General features: G+C 40.9%; 1 protein-coding gene across 9 annotated transcripts in view; it reads right to left on the bottom strand.

Annotated features, from left to right (window-relative positions):
* The window catches only part of PER3 (period circadian regulator 3), a 61878-nt gene that overhangs the window by 27704 nt on the left and 10111 nt on the right, over positions 1-24063 (bottom strand). For 6 of the 9 annotated variants that reach the window (XM_032758804.2, XM_058443923.1, XM_032758797.2 and 3 more), the window contains exons 7-13: positions 19483-19631; positions 16968-17046; positions 14964-15070; positions 13968-14124; positions 8630-8735; positions 7607-7735; positions 7046-7196 (exon numbers count right to left, since the gene is read on the bottom strand). In XM_032758804.2, the coding sequence (XP_032614695.1) occupies positions 7046-7196; positions 7607-7735; positions 8630-8735; positions 13968-14124; positions 14964-15070; positions 16968-17046; positions 19483-19631 (878 nt within the window). The remainder of the gene's footprint in view (positions 1-7045; positions 7197-7606; positions 7736-8629; positions 8736-13967; positions 14125-14963; positions 15071-16967; positions 17047-19482; positions 19632-24063) is intronic. The other 3 variants (XM_032758801.2, XM_032758802.2, XM_032758803.2) reach the window with 1 other exon arrangement.

The raw sequence follows: 24063 nt of genomic DNA, 5'->3' as shown, positions 1-24063 counted from the left end.
GCCAATCCAGCACCATGGAGTTCCTTCCCTTCCACTTTGTGTGGCTTTCCTCTGATAGTGAGGAGTCTGGTTATCATTATCTATAGCGGCTTCCACAATTTGTTCAACCCTAGTATAAAGTCGCTTTGGAATTGCTAACCCGTACTCTGGTGGGAAACGAATACACCAACTTGAGTATAGTGTTTGTGCACATTCATAATTTTGTATTTAGCCCTAGGAGATCCAGTTGAAGCACTGTTTTCCAAAGCTACTGAGCTCCGTTCTTCCCCACCCCGTGTGTTTAGGCCCGTCATCTGTAATGCAGTTGGACTCAGTTGTCAATGCCTGCATCTCATCTTGGGTTCTCTCTGCATTTTGGGGTTGATGGAGTGCACCAATCTGTGGGTTTTGGCAAATGCACGGAAAGGTGTGTATCCATCACCACAGTAACCAAAAGAACATTTCGATGACTTAAAAATGTTCTTACAGCTGTCCCTCTGTAGTCACCTCCTCCTTTACCCAATCATAGTAAATACTGATCTGTTTTCCAGAGCTACAGCATTCCAGAAAGAACACTTTTCCAGAATGGAATTGTACAATATGTAACCTTTTGGTTCTGCCTTCTTTCACTTAACGAAACGTATTTAAGATTTATATATACACAATGGTCTGTGAATCAACTTCATTTCTCTTCACCGTTAAGTAGCATTTCACTGTGTGGATATACATAGCTTATCCATTCTCCTGCTGAATGACATTTGGGTTTCTGTGTTTGGAGAGTAACAGTGTAATAAATATTCACGTACAAGTTTTTGCGTGAACTTAAGTTTCTATTTCAGTTGGGTACATCACTAGGAATAGAATTGCTAAGTTACAGTGGTAAGAGTATGTCTAACTTTATGGGAAATGTCAAACTTTCCCAAAGTGGCTGTACAATTTGGCATTACCTCCAACAATAGGTGAGTGCTCCGGTCACTGTGTCCTTGCCAACACTTGGTACTGTTTTTTAAAAAAACCTTAGCCATTCTCACAAATGTGTGGTGTTATCTCATATGGTTTACACTTTCTTCGTCTAATGACTTAGGTTCAGCATCTTTTCATATGCTATCTGCTGTTTATGTATCTTCTTTGGAAAAATGTTTCTAATTGGGTTGTCTTCTTGAGTTTTGAGCGTTCTTTATGTACACTGGATATAACTTCATTATTGTATATATCATTTGCAACTATTTTGTCTTTTCATTGTCTTATCAGTGTCTTTCAGATAAGATTGGGTGCGTTCAGGGTGGTATGGCCATAGTTATCAGCTCTTTCAAAAAGGAGAAGTTTTAAATTTTGATAAAGCCCAACCTGTCCTTCCTTTCTTTTCTTTTGTTCAGTATGGCTAAAGACTTATTAATTTTATTACCCTTTAACTTAGTTTCTCTTCAATTCCATTGATATCTGGTCTTTATTATTTCCTTCTTGTTGCTTGAGATACAATTTGTTCTTCTTTCTCTTATTTTTAAGGAGGAAGCTTAGATTACTGAGTCGAGACCATTCTTCTTTTTTCCATATAAACACTCAATGCTGTAAATTTCCCTTTAAGCAGTGTTTTAGGTATATCCCACATATTTTATGTTCTCTTTTCATTTTGTTCAATTTTTTTTTTTTTTTTTTTTGAGACGGAGTCTCGCTCTGTCACCCAGGCTGGAGTGCAGTGGCGGAATCTTGGCTCACTGCAAGTTCCGCCTCCTAGGTTCACTCAATTCTTCTGCCTCAGCCTCCTGAGTAGCTGGGACTACAGGCGTGTGCCACCACACCTGGCTAATTTCTTTTTTTTTTTTTTTTTTTTTTTGTAGAGACAGAGTTTCACTGTGTTAGCCAGGATGGTCTCGATTTCCTTACCTCGTGATCTGCCCACCTCGGCCCCCCAAAGTGCTGGGATTACAGGCGTGAGCCACCGCGCCCGGCCCAAAATGTTTTTATTTCCCTTGAAACTTCCTCTCTGACCTGTGGATTATTTGCAAGTACGAAGTTATTTCATTTCTGAACATTTGAGGATTTTCTAGATACCTCTGTTACTGATTTCTAGTTTAATCCATTATGGTTAGAGAATAAACAGCTCTGATATTAGATACACAAACACGTAAGACTGTTCTGTCTTACATTAAGGAATCAACTCCTTTATCTGTTATACAGTCTCTCTTTCTAACTTTGCTAACATTCCTTGTTCTGAAGTTCACTTTGTGTAATAATACAGCTTCCCACTTTCTTTTGTGTTACCATGGTATATCTTTTCTACTTTTGCTTTTAACCTATGTTTATCTTCACAATGGGTTCTTGTAGATAGTATGTAGCTAGATTTTTTCATCCAATTTGACAATTTCAGTCTTGTAAATTAGTGTCCTGAGATTAATATTGAATATGAATAATTGAATTGAATATGATTCATATCATATTCAGTACATTCAGTGATTGTTGATGTTGCTGGATTAAAATATGCCAGCCACTAGCTGTTTTCTATTTGTTCCATTTGCTATTTATTTTTAAGTGTATTTTTAGAGATGAGGTATGGCTACGTTGCCCAGGCTGGACTCGAACTCCTGGGCTCAAGTGATCCTCTCACCTCAGTGTTCTTAGTAGCTGGCACATGGCACCACTCCCAGCTTCAGTCCATTTGGTTTCTGACCACCATTTTGGGTTAAGTGTCTTAAATTCCATTTTACCTCCTCTATTAACTTATTATTTATACTTAAAAAATATTTTCGAATTGTTTTCCTAAAGTTTCCAATATATATTCTTGCGTACTTAGTGTCTACTTCCAAATTATAAAATACTGTTTCAAATACAGTGTAACGACCTAATAACAGTATATTCCCAATACCTTCCTCCCACTCTCTGTAGTATTGTTGTCACAAAGATTACTTTTATATATGCTATAAATCCAGTTTGCTGGTTTTACTTTAGTCCATTATCTTTATGAGTAATTTTAAAAATTAAAAAATAGAATTTCTTTTATCTTCATTTATTCCCTTTCCAGTGCTTTTCACTTCTTTGTGTAGATCCAAGTTTTTGGTCTGGTATCATAATCTTTCTGTCTTAAGAAATTCCTTTAGCATTTCTTATGGAATAAGTGTGCTGGAAATAAATTCCCATGATTTTTGTTTGAGAAAATCTTTATATCACCTTTATTTTCTTAAAGATCGTTTTCACTAGGTATAGAATTCTGTGCTGACAGTTTTTCTGGTTGAGGATGCTACTCTATTGTCTTTTTAGTGTGCATGGTTTCTGAAGAAATGTCTGTTATAATTCTTATCTTTGTTTCTCTGTATGTAATTCAAGATTTTCTTTTTTCCATCAGTTTGAATATGATATGCCCAAGTGTTTTGTACTTGTTCTGTATTTAACTTACTTGATGGTCTTTGGCTCAGTAGAAAATTCCTGACTGTTATTTCTTCAAATGTTTCTTCTGAGATTCCAACTACACCTATGTTGGATAGTTTGAGGCTGTCTCCAAATTCTTAGAATGCTCTATTCTGTTTGCTTCATTCTTCTTTCTCTGTTTCAGCTTGAATAATGATTCTTTTCCAGGCTGTGTTGAGTGCTATCAAATGCGTTCCTCGTCTCTGGCATTGATGTTACAGATGTTACATTTCCATTTGAGGGTTTCTTTCATGCCCATCTCTATGCTGCGATTACCCACCCAGTCCTGCATGGTGCCCACTTTGTCCACTAGCCTTTAATACATCATTCATAATTATTTTACGTTCCCTGTCAGATAGTTCCAACTTCTGTGTCCTCTCTGAGTCTTGTTCTGATGATGGTTTTGTCTCTTGGGAGGTTTCTTTCTTCCCTTCTTGCCCATCATATGCTACATAATTTCTTGTTGAGAACTGCGTAACTTCTGTAGGACACAGAGACTGGGCATGCCTTTCCTTCTTTTAGACCTCTGAATTAATCTATTTTTTAGACCAGGTTTGAGTATTGTAATGGTTTTACAGCGTGTACAACAGCTTTCAAATTCCTCTAATTATACTTCTTGCCTCAGCTGGTGGCTGGTTTGGTGGATAATTTTTTTGTTTTTTCTCAATATCTGCTCCACTTTCAGCTTTTGGTCTTTCCTTGGCATTGTGCCTTGGAGAGGGTCTGTCTTTTGCAAGTTACTTGACTCAGGCTGTCAGTGCACTGGAATCCAGTGCTGGATCTTGCTCCTCCCTGCAAATATGTTTCTCTCCTTAGATTTTAGGCCTGCTGGCTGCTCTGTAACCTCAGCACTCTGAAGTCAAGAAAGGTCTTGAACTTGCCTTTCATCTAGATTTTTCTGTTAAGTTTGGGGTGATGCTGTTTCTGGCTCTCTACATCCCTGAGCAGAAACTGGAAGCAATCTCACTCTGAACCTGTTCAACTTATGGGTCATCTTCTCTCACTCAGACATTACATCACCCTAGACACGGACACTTACTTTTCCCAGATTTCCTCAATGATGTCTCTTGCAGTTGGCCTCTGTACATGTAGCTGAAGGGGCTTTACATATCCCTGTTATTCCTTGCCCTCCCATATTAACTCATACTAACTTTTAAAATCTCTCTTTAAAGCATTATTTGCTCTTATGTTGTAAGAAAGGTAAATATAAATTTTAAACTTAAGTTCCTATAATACATGTAAACAATGATCGTGCTTAACTAAGCATTTTCCTTTTCATTGGTATATATCTCTAGTCAATTTCTAACATTTATATTATAACATTTTTAAGTTGCATCCTCATGTCTCTCAAGCAAAGAGTATAAAGGTTTCTGTAGCTCTTTAAACTTGTAGGTCTCCAAATGTTAATAAAATCAAGATCTCCCAGAAACATTGGTTCTCCAAAGCTGTGCCAAATGGCAAGAGATCTTTCTTCTCCAAAGTCACATCCTGTGTGTGCTATTAGAGCCAAATGTAAGAATCTATCTAAGGAGTGGGAACATTTCAGTTTCTAAAGTAGCTGCATAAGCAAACGGAGTTACCTGCAGCTTCAATTTTTTTTTTTTTGAGATGGAGTCTCGCTCTGTTGCCCAGGCTGGAGTGCAGTGGCGCGATCTCGGCTCACTGCAAGCTCCACCTCCCGGGTTCACGCCATTCTCCTGCCTCAGCCTCCCGGGTAGCTGGGACTACAGGTGCCTGCCACCACGCCCAGCTAATTTTTTGTATTTTTAGTAGAGATGGGGTTTCACCATGTTAGCCAGGATGGTCTCGATCTCCTGACCTCGTGATCCGCCCGCCTCGGCCTCCCAAAGTGCTGGGATTACAGGTGTGAGCCACTGCGCCTGGCCACCTGCAGCTTCAATTTTATAAAAAGTCAATGATGGAATATTGCTGTCTACTTAAAGATATAGCCTTCAAAAAAAAAAAATAGTACCGATGGCATTACAAGATCCATGGTAGATGATAAGAAATTGAATAATGCAGCAAGTGAGAAAGGAAGCTATACCGAGATGAGGACAGAGGTCAGTGTGTGAAACTGTGATACTACCATGAGATCCTAGGCCCAGGCAGCTGTGAGCAGGACTAGCAGGACCAGACAATGAGAAAAACATTTAGACACTTTAGCTTTAAAAACCTCCTAAAAGAATTCTCTCTGCTAGGACATGGAATAATAATCTATATAGTAAAAATTGTATTTAAGATAAATTCTTTTGCAGAGGAGAAATGTAGGGGTTTCAAGGGACAATAAAAAAAGCAGCTGTTATTCCTATCTTGTGCCCTTACATGTAACAGCAGAAGAAACCAATGGAATGCTCAACTTCCTATCGAGGTGAAAAGAAAAAAAAAGAAAGAACAGGACTTGCTCTATCTGGGGAGTCCTATGGGCTCTACTATGGTTTGAATGTGTGTGTCCTCCATGATTCCTATGTTGCAACTTAAAACCCAATGTGACAGTGAACAGCCACAGCCTTTAGGAAGTGACAAAGTCATGAGGACTCTGTTCTCATGAATGGGATTTGCAACCTTTCAAAAGGGCTAGAAGGAACTAGCTAAGTCTCTTTCTGCCTTTCTGTCCCTTGTGCCATGTGAGGACGCAGCATTTGTCCCCTTCAAGGAAGTTATGTTCTCTGAGAAGCACAGACCTGGCCCTCACTAGACACTGAACCTGCCGGTGCCCTGATCTTGGACTTCCTCGCCTCCAAAACTGTAAGAAATAGGTTTCTGTTCTTTATCCATTATCTAGTCACAGGTATTTTGTTACAGCAGTACAAACTAAGAAGGTTCCCAGTGATGTCACCTATGGGAGCAGCAGTTTGACTTTTTGTGGTGTAAATCATGTCAAGTCCTGAAGCATATAGCTGTTATCATTATTGATCTTAGAAATTTCACCCCACTGTGTAAAACGTCTACATTTGAAAATGATAGAGGTTATTAACATTTAGTGACCAAGATCCATCACAACTTCCAAATTATATTAACATTCAGGAAGAAAAATGAAGGCAAAGTTAGCTAAATTTAAATGTCAATCTAATTTGATTTCTATATTATTGAACTTCCTCTATGCCACACAATGCAACTAGGTTAACTTTTCAATATGATGCCAGTTTTACTAGTGATCCAGCTCTTTTTGAGTGCTCCTTACCTCGTATTTGAGAAAAGTAAATACATGTCAAGAAAAGAGCCAAACTTTTTCACTGAATTTAGGTCACAAAGATTTTGTTTGAAATGACAGAAAGGGATTTTCATTTTAATATACTTCATTATTTAAAATGCATTCTAAAATCCACTCTTTTTGTTTAAAGAGATGCCCATGTAGGGAGGGAAATCTATAATTTGTTGGTATTTACAGAAAAGTTAATTCTTCAGTAAAAGTGAACTGCAACTATTACAAATACATTCTAATACCATTTCCTTTCAGAACAGTATTTGCTGCTGCCATTATTATTACTACTATTACTATTACTATTGCTATCTAGGCAAATCAAGAAATATGAAAAGCAGCAACACAGGGTCATGACTTTATGCTCACGAATCACATACGTGACGTCTATGCAGAGAGTGACAGCCCATGGGAGGAGACCCTTGGGGCTGCCGGCTGACTCACCACCACCATTCACTGACTCACCACCACCATTCGCTGACTCACCACCACCATTCGGTTCTGTGCGTGTCCCCGTCACTGGCTTGAATGATGATTTGGTCATTGATTCAATGTAGAGCTGCTGACCCAGATTCTTAATTTTGTTCACACTGGCATAGACCTGCTGCAAGGTCATCTTAGGGAAAGGAATGATAAAATATGTTTCAAAAATTATAAAAATGTCCACTAAAAGATACATAAAGAAAACACACTTAGCTTCTGTTTCTTTGAAGATATAATAACTGAAGCACAGTAATCACTTTAATTCAGTTTCCTGCACCATGCCACAGTATACTGGTACCAACAAATTCTAAATAAATCTGTTCACAATATGCAGATTTTTAGAACGCATACAATTAATTCAAATGTCACTTTCCAAAGGTGATATTTTCTTTTTTACAGACTTTTTTTTTCCAAACCAAAATGGATGAAAATATCTGTTATCAGATGAGGTCTTCAAGTCAGGAATATATACTAAGATGTCACCACATGCAGAACCGAGGTAGTACAGAAAACACGATAAGAATGTGACATAAGCCCATGCACCTGCTCCGCCTTCGTCTCCTCCACGCAGTGCCCGCTGGCCTCACTGGAGGAGGCGATGCTGACAAGCTGCTCCTGTGACCCGCTGCTCCCCAGGCTCCCGTAGCCGCTGGACACACTCACGTGAACTGGCTGGAAGGACAAAGAGGAACAAGTCCAGAATTGCTGGGTGTTAAAATGCAGCCACCTCAGAGCTCACCTAGAATCATGTAAAAATTAAGATGACAATTCCTGAAATCCTAAATTAGGTGTGTGCAGGTTGGTTCTTTTAATGCTGACGCTGACACAAAAGGCACTCCTCTGTCATTTCGGTAATTCTCAAGGGCAAGGTCTTATGTTCTAGTCTAGGTAGGTATTTCCAGGACAACACATTGTTAAAAAGCCACAGTATAATTAATTTTTTAAAACAGGAAAATAAACTCTAGTTCTTTATGCCCAGTTTAGAATAGAGAGAACAAACTAAATATATATTATACTTTTTCCAAGAATGTGGCAGGTGTTTCATGCACCCTAGAGATTTTATGGGAGACATTCTGAAAACCGCCGAGGACAGTTACTCTACGTGACACCATTAGTTCTATTTACCACTTATTCATTGAATCTCTTGTAGAAAACACCTTTGGTTATTTCAGCACATACATTTTCCCACTTTTACCTTACAATAGTTAAGAGAAACTGAGACCTACCATCCCTCTCTTCCCATCTTTAAAACTGAAATTATTTAAAAAAATCCTGATGCCAAAACCCAAAGGCTGAGCACGCTGGTGCCTCTGGAATGCAATAATTCTCTCAGTCACATGGTTTGCTGTCTTACAATGGGTTCTTAAAAAATATTCTGTGTAACACAGAATAAGGAACAAAGGATAAAATTTAATTTAAAAACGAAAAGAGAAAGACAAAAATTTATGGAATGTAGAGGGCAAAGATTTGTCTCCCTTTACAGTTTATTTTTGTGAAGTGACTTTACTGAGCATTAAAACAAAACACAATTCAGGGAATTTTGCATTTTTAAAAATCTCACCTTACCTGTAAGAGAAGTTTGTAAATTTGTTCTTGTAATTCTGTTATGTCTTTGTCATTATTGTTCATCTTTTTAATTTTGGTAGCAAAAACATCCTCATTTAGTGGGCTCCTAGAAAATGCCCAGTGAGAGACTGAGTCAAACAATTTAAATGAAGTCAAAAATGATTTTTAATAGACTATTCCAAGAGTAGATCTATGCTTTTACAAAACAATTATTTGACTCCAAAGAGAAAATATGAGGCTAGAATTCTATTCATGAAGGTACAGAAAATAATAAGAAACAAATGAGACATTAACAGGCCCCTTAAGTTTCTCTAAAGCATTCATCTTTCTGTAATGGTTTCAGTGATATATATGTACAAATTTAAAATCAGGGACAAGTAACCTCCTTAGCTACTAAAATATCTTCAGCAAATAACTGGTTTCAAAATTTGACAGTAACTGAGTAACTTACTGTAAGAATTTTAAAGACCCCAAGTTTTCCAAACATTTAATGTTTACTGCACCTAACACTTAAGCTATCTAATTAAGACGGTTCTGCAACCCACCCTAGTGGTGAAAATGTAGCTATTACAATACCTTCGGTCTTACTTATACTCAAAGTTTAGAGCATCTTCAATCTATGACCTGAATACAGTGAATGGCACACATGCCAACAGAGAGGATCACAAAGAAGGGAAGGAACTGATGTTTACTTGGACCTTCTATGTGACAGGCACTGTACTATTTTTTTTTTTTTTTTTTTGGAGACGGAGTCTTGCTCTGTCACCCAGGCTGGAGTGCAGTGGCATAATCTTGGCTCACTGCAATCTTTGCCGCCCAGGTTCAGGAGATCCTCCTGCCTCAGCCTCCCGAGTAGCTGGGATTACAGGCGCACACCACCATGCCCAGCTAATTTTTGTATTTTTAGTAGAGACGGGGTTTCGCCATGTTGGCCAGGCTGGTCTTGAACTCCTGACCTCAAGTGATCCACCCACCTCGGCCTCCCAAAGTGCTGGCATTACAGGAGTGTGCCACCACACCCAGCCTGTACTAGTTTTTATAACACACAAGAATACCTAACATTTTGAAAATCCTTATTATTCCAAGTGCTTTACACGTATTTTCTCCTTCACCTGATTAAATACCTTTTCCAGGTGGCCTGGCAGGTAAGGGGGAAGCAGGTGTTCACGAAGGGACCAGAGTCTGGGCTCCAGAGTCCACCCTGTGTGCCACCACACTGTACTGCCTGTGGGTACCTTGGTAAAGCAAGTCCCATTCATGAGGCATACTGAATCAGCTGCATCAGCTCACGGAGTTCTCACAACAACCAGAAAGTAGGAATTATCCCCGATACACAAAGTCAGGGAATGAGATAGTCTGAGGAACCGGCCCAAGCTCACATAACCGAGAAGCAGCAGTTAGGATTTGAATCCGCCTATGTCTGACCCCCAAGCCTGGGCTGTCCTTTTTCCATTATGCCAGCCTGCCGTTTCTCAACTGATACATGCAGCTCAGTTACCTAAAAACTGAAACAGTTTCCCAAAGGCAGAAATTATCAAGAAAATCATAGGATGCTGACAGTGTCATAAAAGCAGTCAGGAATATCTCCACGTGTAGGGACTATTCACTCACCCTGCACATTCCCATCACAGTGGAACAGCTGCACCAATTGCCTTTCTCTCCCTTAGCATCTAGACTGTATCTAGATCAATATCTATCTGCATGGCGTCAGGTACACCATATGTCTGTGGCAAGCAGTACCTGAATATATAACCTTATTTCACAACCTAACACACTATACGTTTTATGTAACTGTCTCTCCCTACATGCCACTGCCAGGTTAAGTGCCACGGGGTGAGGTATTTTGTCTATTTTGTTCACTCCTGGATCTTCAGTACCTAGAACAGTGTCTGGTCCATAGCAGGCACTCACTACATATTTGCTAAAGGAACAAATACATTATTGATTGATCTGGGAATAAAAGTACACCTGGTTCCTAATATAAACACATTGTGAGCTTGAAAACCTTTCAGAGGTATTTGGAATTTGTTTTTTGAGTGAAATGGAAATAGAATAGATTGCTTTATGAGATTTACATATTCCTAGTTGTGAAAATTTCTACAAAACTAAATTGTGTATATATGTGTATGTTTGTGTGTATGTAATATATATATATATATTTTTTTTGTTTTAAGAGACAGGGTCTTGCTCTGTTGCCCAGCCTGGAGTGCAGTGGTGCAATTCTGGCTCACTACTGCCTTGAACACCTGGACTCAAGCAACCCTCTTGCCTCAGCCTCCTAAGTAGCTGGGACTACAGGTATGTACCACCATGCCCAACTAATTTTTGCTTTTAAATTTTTTGTAGAGATGGGGTCTTACTATGTTGCCCAGGCCAGTCTTGAACTCCTGGCCTCAAGTGATCCTCCTGTCTCAGCCTCCCAAAGTGCTGGGATTATAAGCATGAGACACTAAAATGTATTTTAAATCAGTAATTATGTAATGCAAAACTGATTAATCTGCAGGCAATAAGGAGACAGCCTTCATGAAATAGCAACAAAAATGCCATGAAGTATTTATTATGTTGCTGTGTATGTGAAGTGAAGTAGGAGTAAGAGAGAAAACTTGGCTGCAGTCTCCACTTTCACTCCTCCCGAAGTGATTGATCCCTGGGAAGGCTACTCTAGTTTACCGAGTATGGATTTTACCTGTAAAATGAGAGCTGAGGACACCTGACCTGCCTGCCGGCAGTGCTGCTGGGAAGGACTGAGAGAGATACAGGCAGGGTCCCTTGCTGAACAGTCTCGCAGCCCCCTTCCCATTTCAACTGTCACACTTACCAAACTCTAGTTATACATGACAGTGCCATTTTTATTTACTGTCTCTCCCATTACAGTGTGGGTTTCCTGATGGTAAAGAGAACGTTTTGATTACCATCACATTCTCAAGGCCCGGCACACTGTCTTACACAGAGCTTTATACTTTATAAATATAATGAATAATTATTATTTTATGAGAAAGATTAATACGTACTAACCTTAAATCCCTTCCCTCACATAATCTTTGTCGTTAAGATGTAAATACTGGTGTAATTTTTTAAAATACTGAAAACATTCTGAATATTCATTATATGTTGGGTAATTTCACATATATTTCATCAAAGAACTGAAAAGAGAGCTTCAGAAATCTAGGCCATATCTTTAACCCTGACTGGGGCAGGGGAACACAGACCATCAACGAGCCCCATATGGAAGCCTCATGAAGGCATCTTACTGGCTGCGGTTTCCTACATTCATGCCAAGCAACCATTGGACTTCATGTTCATTTCCCAATAGGTTTCCATACTTGGGGGGTATGGGGTGGGGAGAAGGGACAAAGTCCTTTCTGAGCAATACCAATGGTAATTACTTGGCAGCTGTATTTCTTAATAATCAAATTCGTTTTCTAGCACAAATCAGTCTCATGAGTTAGGGCGGCCAGGAGCCCATTTCTTCCATTAAGTTCTAGACGTGCTCTGCAGAGAGGCCAAACCCTGGAGTAGAAAGAGGTAAGAGCAACCTTGAGACCTCTTCTCACCATGGCTCTGCATCATCTCTACTGTAATATTAACAGGTGATCAAATACGTCTTACTGGTAGATCTACTGTTCTCAGTTTCATGTTCATGTAGACAATGCTGTATAACAAGATACCAAAAAACGTAACTTCTCGATCTCAGCATGATACTGAAGTAAAATTTCCATGCTTAAAAAAGATAGACATCAAAGGGAAACCTAGAGCCAGGTCAAAAGGCCTAGAGTTCAATTAAAAATGGACCAAAGGGTTGGGCGTGATGGCTCACACCTGTAAGCCCAGCACTTTGGGAGGCCAAGGCGGGCGGATCATTTGAGGTCAGGAGTTCGAGACCAGCCTGGCCAACATGATGAAACCTGTCTCTATTAAAAATACAAAAAATGAGCTGGGTGTGGTGGCGTGTGCCTGTAATCCCAGCTACTGGATAGGCTGAGGCAGGAGAAACGTTTGAACCCAGGAGGCGGAAGTTGCAGTGAGCTGTGATCATGCCACTGTACTCCAGCCTGGGTGACACAGTGAGATCCTGTCTCAAAAAAAAAAAAAAAAAACACAAAAAAAAACAGGACTAAAGATTCAAGGGCCTGGGGGTACTATAGCCTACAAGAAGTCGTGGGCCAGGTTGGTCTTGTTCCATTCCACATGATGCTGTTATGTGGATGGGCAACAGCAAGCAAACAAGCTGGTGTCAGCTATGCTGGCAGGAAAAGAAGTATTAAAAAATGGACACAGGCCGGGCACAGTGGCTCGCACCTTCAAAATTCCAGCACTCTGGAAGGCTGAGGCAGGAGGATGCTTGAGCGCAGGAGTTTGAGACCAGCCTATCTCTACAAAGAACACAAGAATGGGTGAAGTGTTGGAGCCACCTGTGGGCCAGTATTGGGAGGCTGAAGGGGAGGATCACGGCCAGGGAGGTTGAGGTGGCATGAAGAATACCCTGATCCACCCCGGGCAACAGAGAAGAACTGTCTCAAAAAAAAAAAAAAAAAAAAAAAAAGACACAAACAAGTGGAATTTGATGGCAGAAGGCTGATATAAAAAGTTTTACATGCTCACTAAAGACATCTTTAAAAAAAAAAAAAAAAAGAAAAAAAACACCTGTAGGTCCTAGTACCTACACTTAACCAAAATTCATATTTTATTTCCTTTCAATTCTCTTTTCCTTATTTCATAGTATGTTTGTTTCAAACATAATTATAATCATAGGTATAAATAATTTTGTATGCGATTTTTATATTTAAAAATCAAATATTTTTCCATGTTATGTGATATCTGCAAAAATTTTCATTGACCAATATAATAATACATCAAGCAAATATTCTAGAGTTTACTTAATGATGGACATTTAAGCTACTTTAAGGCTGATATTATGACTTGTTTTAGTGGTGTTTTTGAGATTGAGTCTCGCTCTGTTGCCCAGGATGGAGTGCAGTGGCACGATATTGGCTCACTGCACCTTCCGCCTCCCAGGTTCAAGCAATTCTTGTGCCTCAGCCTCCTGAGTTGCTGAGATTACAGGCATGCACCACCATGCCTGGCTAATTTTTGTACTTTTAGTATAGATGGGTGTCACCATGTTGGCCAGGCTGGTCTCCAACTCCTGACCTCAGGTGATATTATGACTTGTTTTAAGGCTCACGGTACACACTGTCAAACTATCTCCCCAAAGCACCGAAAACAAATCTGTGCTTTTTTAGTTTATGTGTCAACTGAGTCAGAGGGCAGTCAATAAGCTAAGGAATATTATTTGATACAAGAGATGTTTTAGAAAATATGAAAACTGCTGGCTTACGTTCGAACTTTATGCCGACCGATGATGAAAGAAACCTTCCGGCTCCAGGGATTCACAAAGCTGGACCAACTGGAATCCAGTATGATGTAGTCTCCATTTTGAGTACAAAATCGAATGGGAGAATGTTCAAAGGGAGGATGCCCTGCATACTTCAAGACTATATAAAATAAGAAGACAAAAATAGGATTTACTTAACACAGATACTGATTACAAATGTCCTTTTTAAGCCATTTATTGGCCGGGCGCGGTGGCTCACGCTTGTAATCCCAGCACTTTGGGAAGGCTGAGGCGGGTGGATCACGAGGTCAGGAGATTGAGACCACGGTGAAACCCCGTCTCTACTAAACATACAAAAAAAATTAGCCGGGCATGGTGGCGGGCGCCTGTAGTCCCAGCTATTCGGAGAGGCTGAGGCAGGAGAATGGTGTGAACCCGGGAGGCGGAGCTTGCAGTGAGCCGAGATCGCGCCACTGCACTCCAGCCTGGGTGACAGAGCGAGACTCCGTCTCAAAAAAAAAAAAAAAAAAAGCCATTTATTTGTAAATGTTTTAGTGGTTTTTTTGAGATTGAGTCTCGCTCTGTTGCCCAGGCTGGAGTGCAGTGGCACGATATTGGCTCACTGCACCTTCCGCCTCCCAGGTTCAAGCAATTCTTGTGCCTCAGCCTCCTGAGTAGCTGAGATTACAGGCATGCACCACCATGCCTGGCTAATTTTTGTACTTTTAGTATAGATGGGTTTCACCATGTTGGCCAGCCTGGTCTCCAACTCCTGACCTCAGGTGATTTGCCTACCTCGGCCTCCCAAAGTGCTGGGATTACAGGTGTCAGCCACTGCGCCTGGCCTGTTTTAGTATGTTTAAATAGAAAACAATTGCTTTAGCAGCTTCAATATAATGCCTCTCTGGTTAAAGGTTGTGCTCTAATGAGATGAAAAGAAAAATTAGAACAAATCAATTAGAGAAAAACATTTCCTCCTATAAAGGAGTAGGTCCTGACCTTTTTGGTGTATGGCAACCATCAGAGAACGATCTTCAGGGTGCAGGTAGCTTAGGATCGATGTTCCGATCAGGTCCTGAGGTAGGTAACCCAGCAAAGGCACTGCTCTGGGATACAGATACAGAACACAGGTGGCATGTTATACTCATCAGGGTAATTCTTATATACTTCTAAAAATACTTCTGTATTTCATTCTAAATGTGAGACAATTTTATGCAAAGCTGTTTATCTTAGCATTTATAAAAACCGCAAAGAACCCAAGTGCCCATCCTGGGGGAAATGGCTGTATAATGTAACACATGTTGGTTATCTGACACTGCATCAAAATCATCTAGCGAACTTGCTAAAATACAGATCCACAGTCTCGCTGTAAGCTTACTAAATCAGCAGCTCTGGAAATAAGACCAGGCATCTGTATTTTTAGCAAGTTCCTTAGAGGACTCTGATGCCCTCCATAATTATGTTTATGTTGCCATTTAAAAAGTCTACAAAAAGCATATCGTAACGTAGAAAGATGCTGATGATGTTAAATGAATAATGCAGGTTGCTGATTCATACAGCATAATTAAAATTACATAAAAACAATGTCACCTAGGCCAGGCACAGTGGCTCACGCCTGTAATCCCAGCACTTTGGGAGGCTGAGGCGGGCAGACTGCCTGAGGTCAGGAGTTCGAGACCAGTCTGGCCAACATGGTGAAGCTCCATCTCTACTGAAAATATAAAAAAATTATCCAGGCGTGGTGGCGTGTGCCTGTAATCTCAGTTACTTGGGAGGCTGAGGCAGGTGAATTGCTTGAACCAGGGAGGTGGAGGTTGCAGTGAGCCAAGACCGCACCACTGCATTCCAGCCTGGGCAACAGAGTGAGACTCCATCTCAAAAATAAAACAAAAAAACAATGTCACTCAAAAGGTAGTATCAGATAGACAGACAGCTAGTACACAGAAATAGTTTCAGGATAAAGGTTCATGGGAAACTTACAATGGTAAGACTAAGGATGCCTCAGAAAAAACTGGATTCCATAAATATTTTCCCTGTGTAGAAACCCACAAATATTTTCTAATACAAGAGATATAAGCTATTTTTAGCATTATATTTAGCTGAATTTTCTTACTTTATACAGATTAAGTATCTCACACATTACTATTTGGTTTCAGGGTAAACTATCAAATACACTGATTTTCAGATGTTAAATTTTTTAAATAAAAGTTATCAAGAAAATGTTTTTGTTTTACAGTTTTTTGTTATTATCAAGAAAATGTTTTTGCTTTACAGACATTTTTGCTTTACACTTATGTGTGGTGTAGTGCGTTGGTTCCCAGATTTTTGAATTTCATGAGTAAGTAAAATGTTAAAATAAATGTGGGGAAAAAATGTGGGATACTGATGTAGTGATACTGATATTTACTTTTTCCAAATAAAGATATTAAAAAACAGCATTAAGCAATAACTACTACCTACTATCACTATCCTTTAAATAACAAAGACTATTTCAACATCCCTCAAAGGTAGGAAGGACAGAAGTTCAAAATAAAGAACAATTCTTTACAAAAAATAATCTGTTCTCCCCACCTTTGCCCCCACTTTGGACTAACTGAAATTTCATCATAAACTGATTTGAGAAGCACTTGGCAAGTGGAAATAACACCAGAATAAGTGCTAGAAGACCAGAGTCTTGGTCCCAGTTTGAGCGCAATCAGATACTATACATCTGTTCTCAGCAAACTGGCCCATGGGTTCATTGTCTTCTCTGTAAAATGAAATAATTCTTGGCCTACCTAAAGCATACTGTTGAGAAATCAAATACAACTTGTAATCACTTTATAATATGCAAGATATTTATATTAAAAATTTAGACAACATACATTTCCATGTAACAAAAATCAAATAGGCAAATGGACAGATTTCAATTATATAATGTATAAACATACAAACATAATGTAAACTTCACATTTATATTTATTTTCAGAAACAAATTTCTTTTAGGCTTAAAGAAGTACATACCTTTCATCTACTTCAAGAAAAACACACCCTGGGGTGTGTGTTGTGGTGAAGATTCTTTTATTCACTGGGATCCGAGGAGCTATGGAAAAAAAACAAAGACCCATTTAAAGGCAAATATCCAATTAATTATCCACCTAACTAACCACTTAACATATTAAAAAGAGAACCAAATCTATATGAAATGGTAGAAATCTCATTTAGGGGCCTGGCCTTCAAGCAGCCAAAGCTACAGTTAAATGATAATAATTTCATTACTAACTACATTTTAATTAGGTAAAAATGTGAAGCCTATTAAAATCAATTTTAAACAGAGAGAGAAAGAATGTGCACATTAAATAGTTTTCTCTCTTTTTTTTTTTTTTTTTTTTTGGAGACAGAGTCTTGCTCTATCCCCCAGGTTGGAGGGCAATGGCATGATCTCAGCTCATTGCAACCTCCGCCTCCCAGGTTCAAGCGATTCTCATGCCTCAGCCTCCTGAGTAGCTGGGATTACAGGCACCTGCCATCACACCTGGCTCATCATAAATAATTTAATAGTTAAAACTGGAGTAATTAAAAAGTTTAATCAGATTTAGTAGCTGCATATAACTAAACAAACGAAAATACTACAAATGTTATTTAGTACCATATGGATATTCTTTGTGTAATAAAATTGGTATGGTCAGTTCTATTCTAATGCTTGCTTTAAAAATGAAGTGTGGCTGGGCTCGGTGGCTCACGCCTGTAATCCCAGCACTTTGGGAGGCCGATCACTTGAGGTCAGGAATTTGAGACGAGCTTGGCCAACATGATAAAACCCTGTCTCTACTAAAAATACAAAAATTAGCAGGGTGTGGTGGTGGGCGCCTGTAATCCCAGGTACTCGGGAGGCTGAAGCATGAGAATTGCTTGAACCCGGGAGGCGGAGGTTGCAGTGAGCTGAGATCGTGCCACTGCACTCCAGCCTGGGTAACAGAGCAAGACTCAAGAAAAAAAAAATGAAGTGATTGATATATTAGGGAACAATATGAGCAAATGCTAATATCTCATTTGCTTGTGCACTATTTCATTTTCAAGAAACCTTAAGGGAATGCAGAAAACGCATCCAGTTGAAAGGAACCACTTACAAATACACAAAAACAAGTGTGATGGCTCACATCTATAATCCCAGCACTTTAGGAGGCCAAGGCAGGAGGATCACTAGAGCCCAGGAGTTTGAGACCAGCCTGGGCAACATAGTGTGACCCTGTCTCTAAAAATAAATAAATAAATAAATAAAATTAGTCAGGCGTGATGGTGTGTGCCTGTGGTCCTACATACCCTGGAGGCTGGGGTGGGAGGATCACTGAAGCCCGGGAGTCTGAGGCTGCAATGAGCCATGATCACACACTGCACTCCAGCCTGAGTGACAGAGCAAAACCCTGTCTCAAAACAAAGCAAAACAACAACAAAAAAAGAATACACAAAAACATGCATACACACCTCAAACATCTACCTGCTACCTCAGTCCGTCCTGTGGTATGAGCCATATTTATTGTAGTGTTTGTATATTTCCTAATCATTTAACATGTATGAAATTATTATCTTTTTTTTTTTTTTTTTTTTGAGACAGAGTTTCACTTGTTGCCCAGGCTGGAGTGCAATGGTGTGATCTCAGCTCACCGCAACCTCCGCCTCCCAGGTCCCGGTTCAAGCAGTTCTCCTGCCTCAGCCTCCTGAGTAGCTGGGATTACAGGCACACACCACCACACCCAGCTAATTTTTCTATTTTTTAGTAGAGACGGGGTTTCATCACATTGGCCAGGCTGGTCTCGAACACCTGACCTCGTGATCCACCCGCCTCGGCCTCCCAAAGTGCTGGGATTACAGGTGTGAGCCACCGCGCCCAGCACGATTATCATTTTTATTTGATTCCTGTCTTATTTTTAATATGCAACTAAGCTTTTGAGTTTTGTGCTCCTAAACCCATTTTTCCCATAAGCCCTGTGGTTTTTATTGTGTGACTGTTGCATAGGATGGTAATTTGCAGGAAAGCATATGTCATTTTACATCTGAACTGACTTTTCAGTAATACATGGAAGCTGCCTATGTATTGATATATGCATTTAGAAATACAGTTCTGCTCGTAAAAGATAAAATACACGTTTTACTCGGGGAGTTTCAGACTTCAAAAACATAAAATCACTCTTGTGGCCTCTCTGGGAAACAATTTCAGCACTCTTATTTCACACAACACAAGCAAAAGGCTACACTGAATGGGTCACCAGCAGAGAGAGGACTAGAAAACTGTATCTGTCACCAAGTCCTGTGCTGAGACCATTCGTTCAGCCATGCTGACCATGAAGGCAATGACCGTACAAGAAGCCAAAAGTCAGTAAACAGAGACACCAATGAAAACCAGCTTCAAATGCCTGAAGAGTTTAAGGGTCAAATTGGAGACCCAAGAGCTCTTTTTTTGTTCTATGACTGATGTAAACAGACTTTCCCATGTTCCCATCTGACTGCTGACATTTCTGCATCTTATCTAGTGACTTACCTTCATAACCAGAGTGAATCTTTTCAACCACAGTGAGACAGCAAGGTTCCGATTCCGATTCTGGCTGGGCAGGGTGATGTACATGAATCAGATAGGGGATGATCCGGAATGGAGAGTGACGCTTCTCTTGCTTTCTGTCTTCACCTCCGCTGAGGAGATTAAAGATATTAGTGCTGGTCCTGACGCATCCTACTAGCCCATGGCGAAACAAGGCTGGGAGAAATATTTTACTGGTAATTTCCAAGAGAGACATACCCACATCTAAAATGTTTAAACATGTTTGTTTTCAAAAGAAAGAATATGTTAGCTTAAATTTTCGATATTATTCAACGAGTAAGAGGTTGTGTAAAGAACTGGCTTAGATTACTGTGACTGTAAAAACAGAATTAGCGGTTCCATGACTTTTCTCCTGGCCTCCATGTGCTGAATTCCCAGTTTGACTTTTCCCCTTCTTCTGTGAAGAGGGACAAGCATAACTGTCTAATTTCACATATCTACATCAGATGTCACAAGAGAGAAAACAGGGTCCCCTGCAATCATGCCCCAGGGCTAGTTCTCAGTTGTCCCTTTCTACACTCTCTAAGAACCAATTTCATCTCCAGCTTCAGTGATGAGGGCCCTTGCATGAGGTCAGGCGCTCCATCTATAAAGGCATCTGGCTGAGGAGGAAAGAAAAAGTTGAGGCTAAAACCGAGCTCAGCAAGCCCTGCCCCTGGCCCAGAGGGCGCACCCCTTTCCACTCCTCACAAAGAACCTCTCGGCAGGGGCGGCTCTGATTGATGACTTCAAAGATCACCACCCTGTGTTACCACTGCAGCTGCCCAGCGGATGCTTCTACTGGGAGATGCCACTTCACCTAGAAGCCAAAAAGCCCAAGATTGAATTCACACTCCCCAACTTTTACCAATCACCCGTTTACTCTCTCGCCAGCACGTAAAGGTGTGACTGCCAATCCTAAGGGGGTCTTTAGTGCTGCCAGAGATTCTGTAGTCTGTTCCTATTTCCACCTCGCTTTTTTCTTTTTTTTTTTTTAACAGACGGAGTCTCACTCTGTCGCCCAGGCTGGAGTGCAATGGCACAATCTTGGCTCACTGCAACCTCCACCTCCCAGGTGCAAGCTGATTCTCCTGCCTCAGCCTCCTGAGTAGCTGGGATTACAGGTGCGTGCCACCATGCCCAGGTGATTTTTGTATTTTTAGTAGAGATGGGGTTTCACCATGTTGGTCAGGCTGGTCTCAAACTCCTGACCTCAGGTGATCAGCCCGCCTTGGCCTCCCAAAGTGCTGGGATTACAGGCGTGAGCCACCGTGCCTGGCCCCACCTTGCTCTTTCTCTTCTACCACACACTCCAGAATCTTCTCCCACTCTGCACCCTCAACTGATGACCTTGCTTCCCATTTCACCAAGAAAACAGAATCATCGGGAAGTGAGCTGTGTCCCGGTGCTGCCGACCCACATCCATGCTCACATCTTCCAGCTTCCCTCCACATCCACGAATGCATTTTCCCGGCTCATCCAGTCCAAAGGTTTTAAATGCCATTTACACGCTGATGACCCAAATATCTACCCCTAGCCTGGAAATTTTCCTTAACTCCAGACTCTCACAGAGTCTCCACTTGGATATTCAACAGGTATCTCAAACTTAACTCATCTAAAACTAAGCACCACATTCTTTCCCTCCACCTCCAGGAAGTTGCTTTTCCTAGAATTTCGTCTGCTTCAAAAAATAACTCCAGCCCAAAACTCCTCTTCCTTCACACTCACTCCAAATATAACCCATTAATAAATTCTGGTAATTTCTTTAAAAATATCCAGAATTATCGCTTCTTGGCCTTTTGGCTAAGATCAAGTGTAAAAAATATCCAGAATATACAAATATTTATACCTTCCCCCGGAACGCTGGCCTATACCCTGTACCTCTGTGACAGCCTCCAACTGCCCTCCCTGCCTTCCCTCTTCCCCCTCCAAAGTATCTTCAACACTGCAGCCAACACCAGCCTTTCATAATGGAAACTGTTTCCGGGCCAGGCATGGTGGCTCACGCCTGTAATCCCAACACTTTGGGAGGCCGAGGAGGTTGGATCACTTGAGGTCAGGAGTTCGAGACCAGCCTGGCCAACATGGAGAAACCCCGTCTCTACAAAAAATATAAAAATTAGCTGTGGCGGTGCATGCCTGTAGTCCCAGCTACTCGGGAGGCTGAGGTGGGAGAACTGTTGGAATCCAGGAGGTGGAGGCTGCAGTGAGCCAAGATCGTGCCACTGCACTCCAGCTTGGGGGACACAGTGAGATCCTGTCTCAAAAAAAAAAAAAAAAAAAAGAAACTGAAATGAACATTTCCTACCTCCGTTCACTGAAAATTTCTAGAAGCAATGATAACCCTGTAGCAATAACCATCCCTACCATCCAGATTTGGCCTCCAAATGTGAATGCCATTTCCCACCACAAAGAACCAGGGATCCTTAGAGAAATGACTGATGCCAAGTCTGGGTTAAGGAATGTCTAAAATGAGTCTGGGGCGTCTCATGCTTAAAACAATGGAAACTGTCAAAGACCATGGGGCACTCTCACAAGGGTACAGGGGCCAACCCGAAGGGATTCCTACTGGCCAAAGATGGGACCATTTTGAACCTCACAAACGTGAATGAGAACTGTGTCTCTTAGAATGACATTCTGAAATACTGATGCAGGAAATCAGACGAGATCTGAGCTATGCTGCCTGATAACCTGGGAAGAGGGGGTTAAAGAACTGGTGCTGGCAGATATGACGCCAGACTGGCCAGGGTTCAAGTTCTTAAAAAGCTGGGTGATGAGACCGTAGCAGTTCATTACATTATCTTCTCTTCTTTTGTGTTATGTTTGAAAATTCCCAAAGTAAAACGCTTTGAAAATAAGTAAGTGATGAACTGAAATTAAACACTTCGTGCAGAAGTCACTGCTTCCTGTGGTGTGGCCATGCTTGCCCGTCTTCTTCCATCCTCGTTCCTTCCTCCACTCGGGCCACAGCAGCTGCGTGTCACTCCTCCCACAGGCCAGGCATGGCCCACCCCAGGGCCTCTGCGCCTGCTGCTCCCTCTGCCTGGAACACACTTTCTCAGACACTTGCCACCCCTCAGATACTGGTGTGGCTCACCCCCTGCCCTCCTTCTGGTCACTGTTTCCAATTAGGCTTCCTAAGAGTTCCTGGATCTCCCTGAATACAACAGCAATCTCCCACTTCCCAGAACTCCCGCTCTTTGCTTTACTGTCTCTACACACAACTTATCACCAGCCAACACAGGCATTTGAATATGTGTTTATTATTGGTCTCCTCCTCACAGAATTTAAGGTACATGAGGCAAGAACTCTGTTTGGATCCCAGCACTGATAAAGTGCCTGGCTCAGAGAAAGCACCCCAAAATATTTATTAACATCAGAAACACATATAGCACTTATTAGGAGGCAGGAGCTGTTCTAAGATCTTCATACAACTCACTTGTGAATGACCCACTGGAACAAGACAGCCCCTCCCACCGCTGCGCCCTTCCTCAGGCCGTCCCTCCCAAGCATCCAGAGCCTATGAGCTCAAGTCCCCCAATTCCATGGAGCACTGGAATATTAGACTATTTCATCATGAGGGTTTTTCTTCTCTCTAAACATCTTGAGCATTTAGTAACTTCAATACTAAAACTGGCAATCACGATGTCATTTTAAAATATTTGTTTTATTATGAAAGAACATAATATATTATGTCATCTTATATACGTAATATATAACATAACGGAATATATATATTACATATATTATGTATATAACATAAAAGGAACACTAATAATATATTGCAGCAAATTTAGAAGATAAAAAATTCAGTAGTAATTCCTACCAGCAATCAACTACTGTTAAAATTTTCATCTATTTTCTTCTGATTCACTGTCTCTAGATCTTTTAAATCCTTCTCACAAATATAAATCTCTTGCTTTCTTTAAAGCTATTAAAAATTTCAAAAATTAATTTTAAATGTGACTGAAAGCCGGGCGCGGTGGCTCACGCTTGTAATCCCAGCACTTGGGAGGCCGAGGCGGGCGGATCACGAGGTCAGGAGATCGAGACCACGGTGAAACCCCGTCTCTACTAAAAATACAAAAAATTAGCCGGGCGTGGTGGCAGACGCCTGTAGTCCCAGCTACTTGGAGAGGCTGAGGCAGGAGAATGGCGTGAACCCGGGAGGCGGAGCTTGCAGTGAGCCGAGATTGCGCCACTGCACTCCAGCCTGGGCGACAGACCAAGACTCCGTCTCAAAAAAAAAAAAAAAATGTGACTGAAAAACAAAAAGCTAAACAAAAAAGCGCCCAAAACAATGGTCACTTTAAAGTGTACTTCACATCTAGTGATTCTTATACGCTCCTAGAGTTAAGATTTTTCTAGACTTTTTTCCTATCGCATTTATTATTATTATTATTATTTATTTTTATTTTTTTTGAGACAGAGTCTCGCTCTGTCGCCAGGCTGGAGTGCAATGGCGCCATCTCAGCTCACTGCAACCTCCACCTCCCAAGTTCAAGCTATTCTCTTGCCTCAGCCTCCCGAGTAGCTGGGACTACA

Source organism: Hylobates moloch, unplaced genomic scaffold (assembly GCF_009828535.3).
Source record: "Hylobates moloch isolate HMO894 unplaced genomic scaffold, HMol_V3 SCAFFOLD_9, whole genome shotgun sequence".
Lineage (NCBI taxonomy): Eukaryota > Metazoa > Chordata > Mammalia > Primates > Hylobatidae > Hylobates > Hylobates moloch.
Note: the sequence above shows the minus strand (reverse complement) of the source record. Positions and strands in the feature narration are given on the sequence as shown.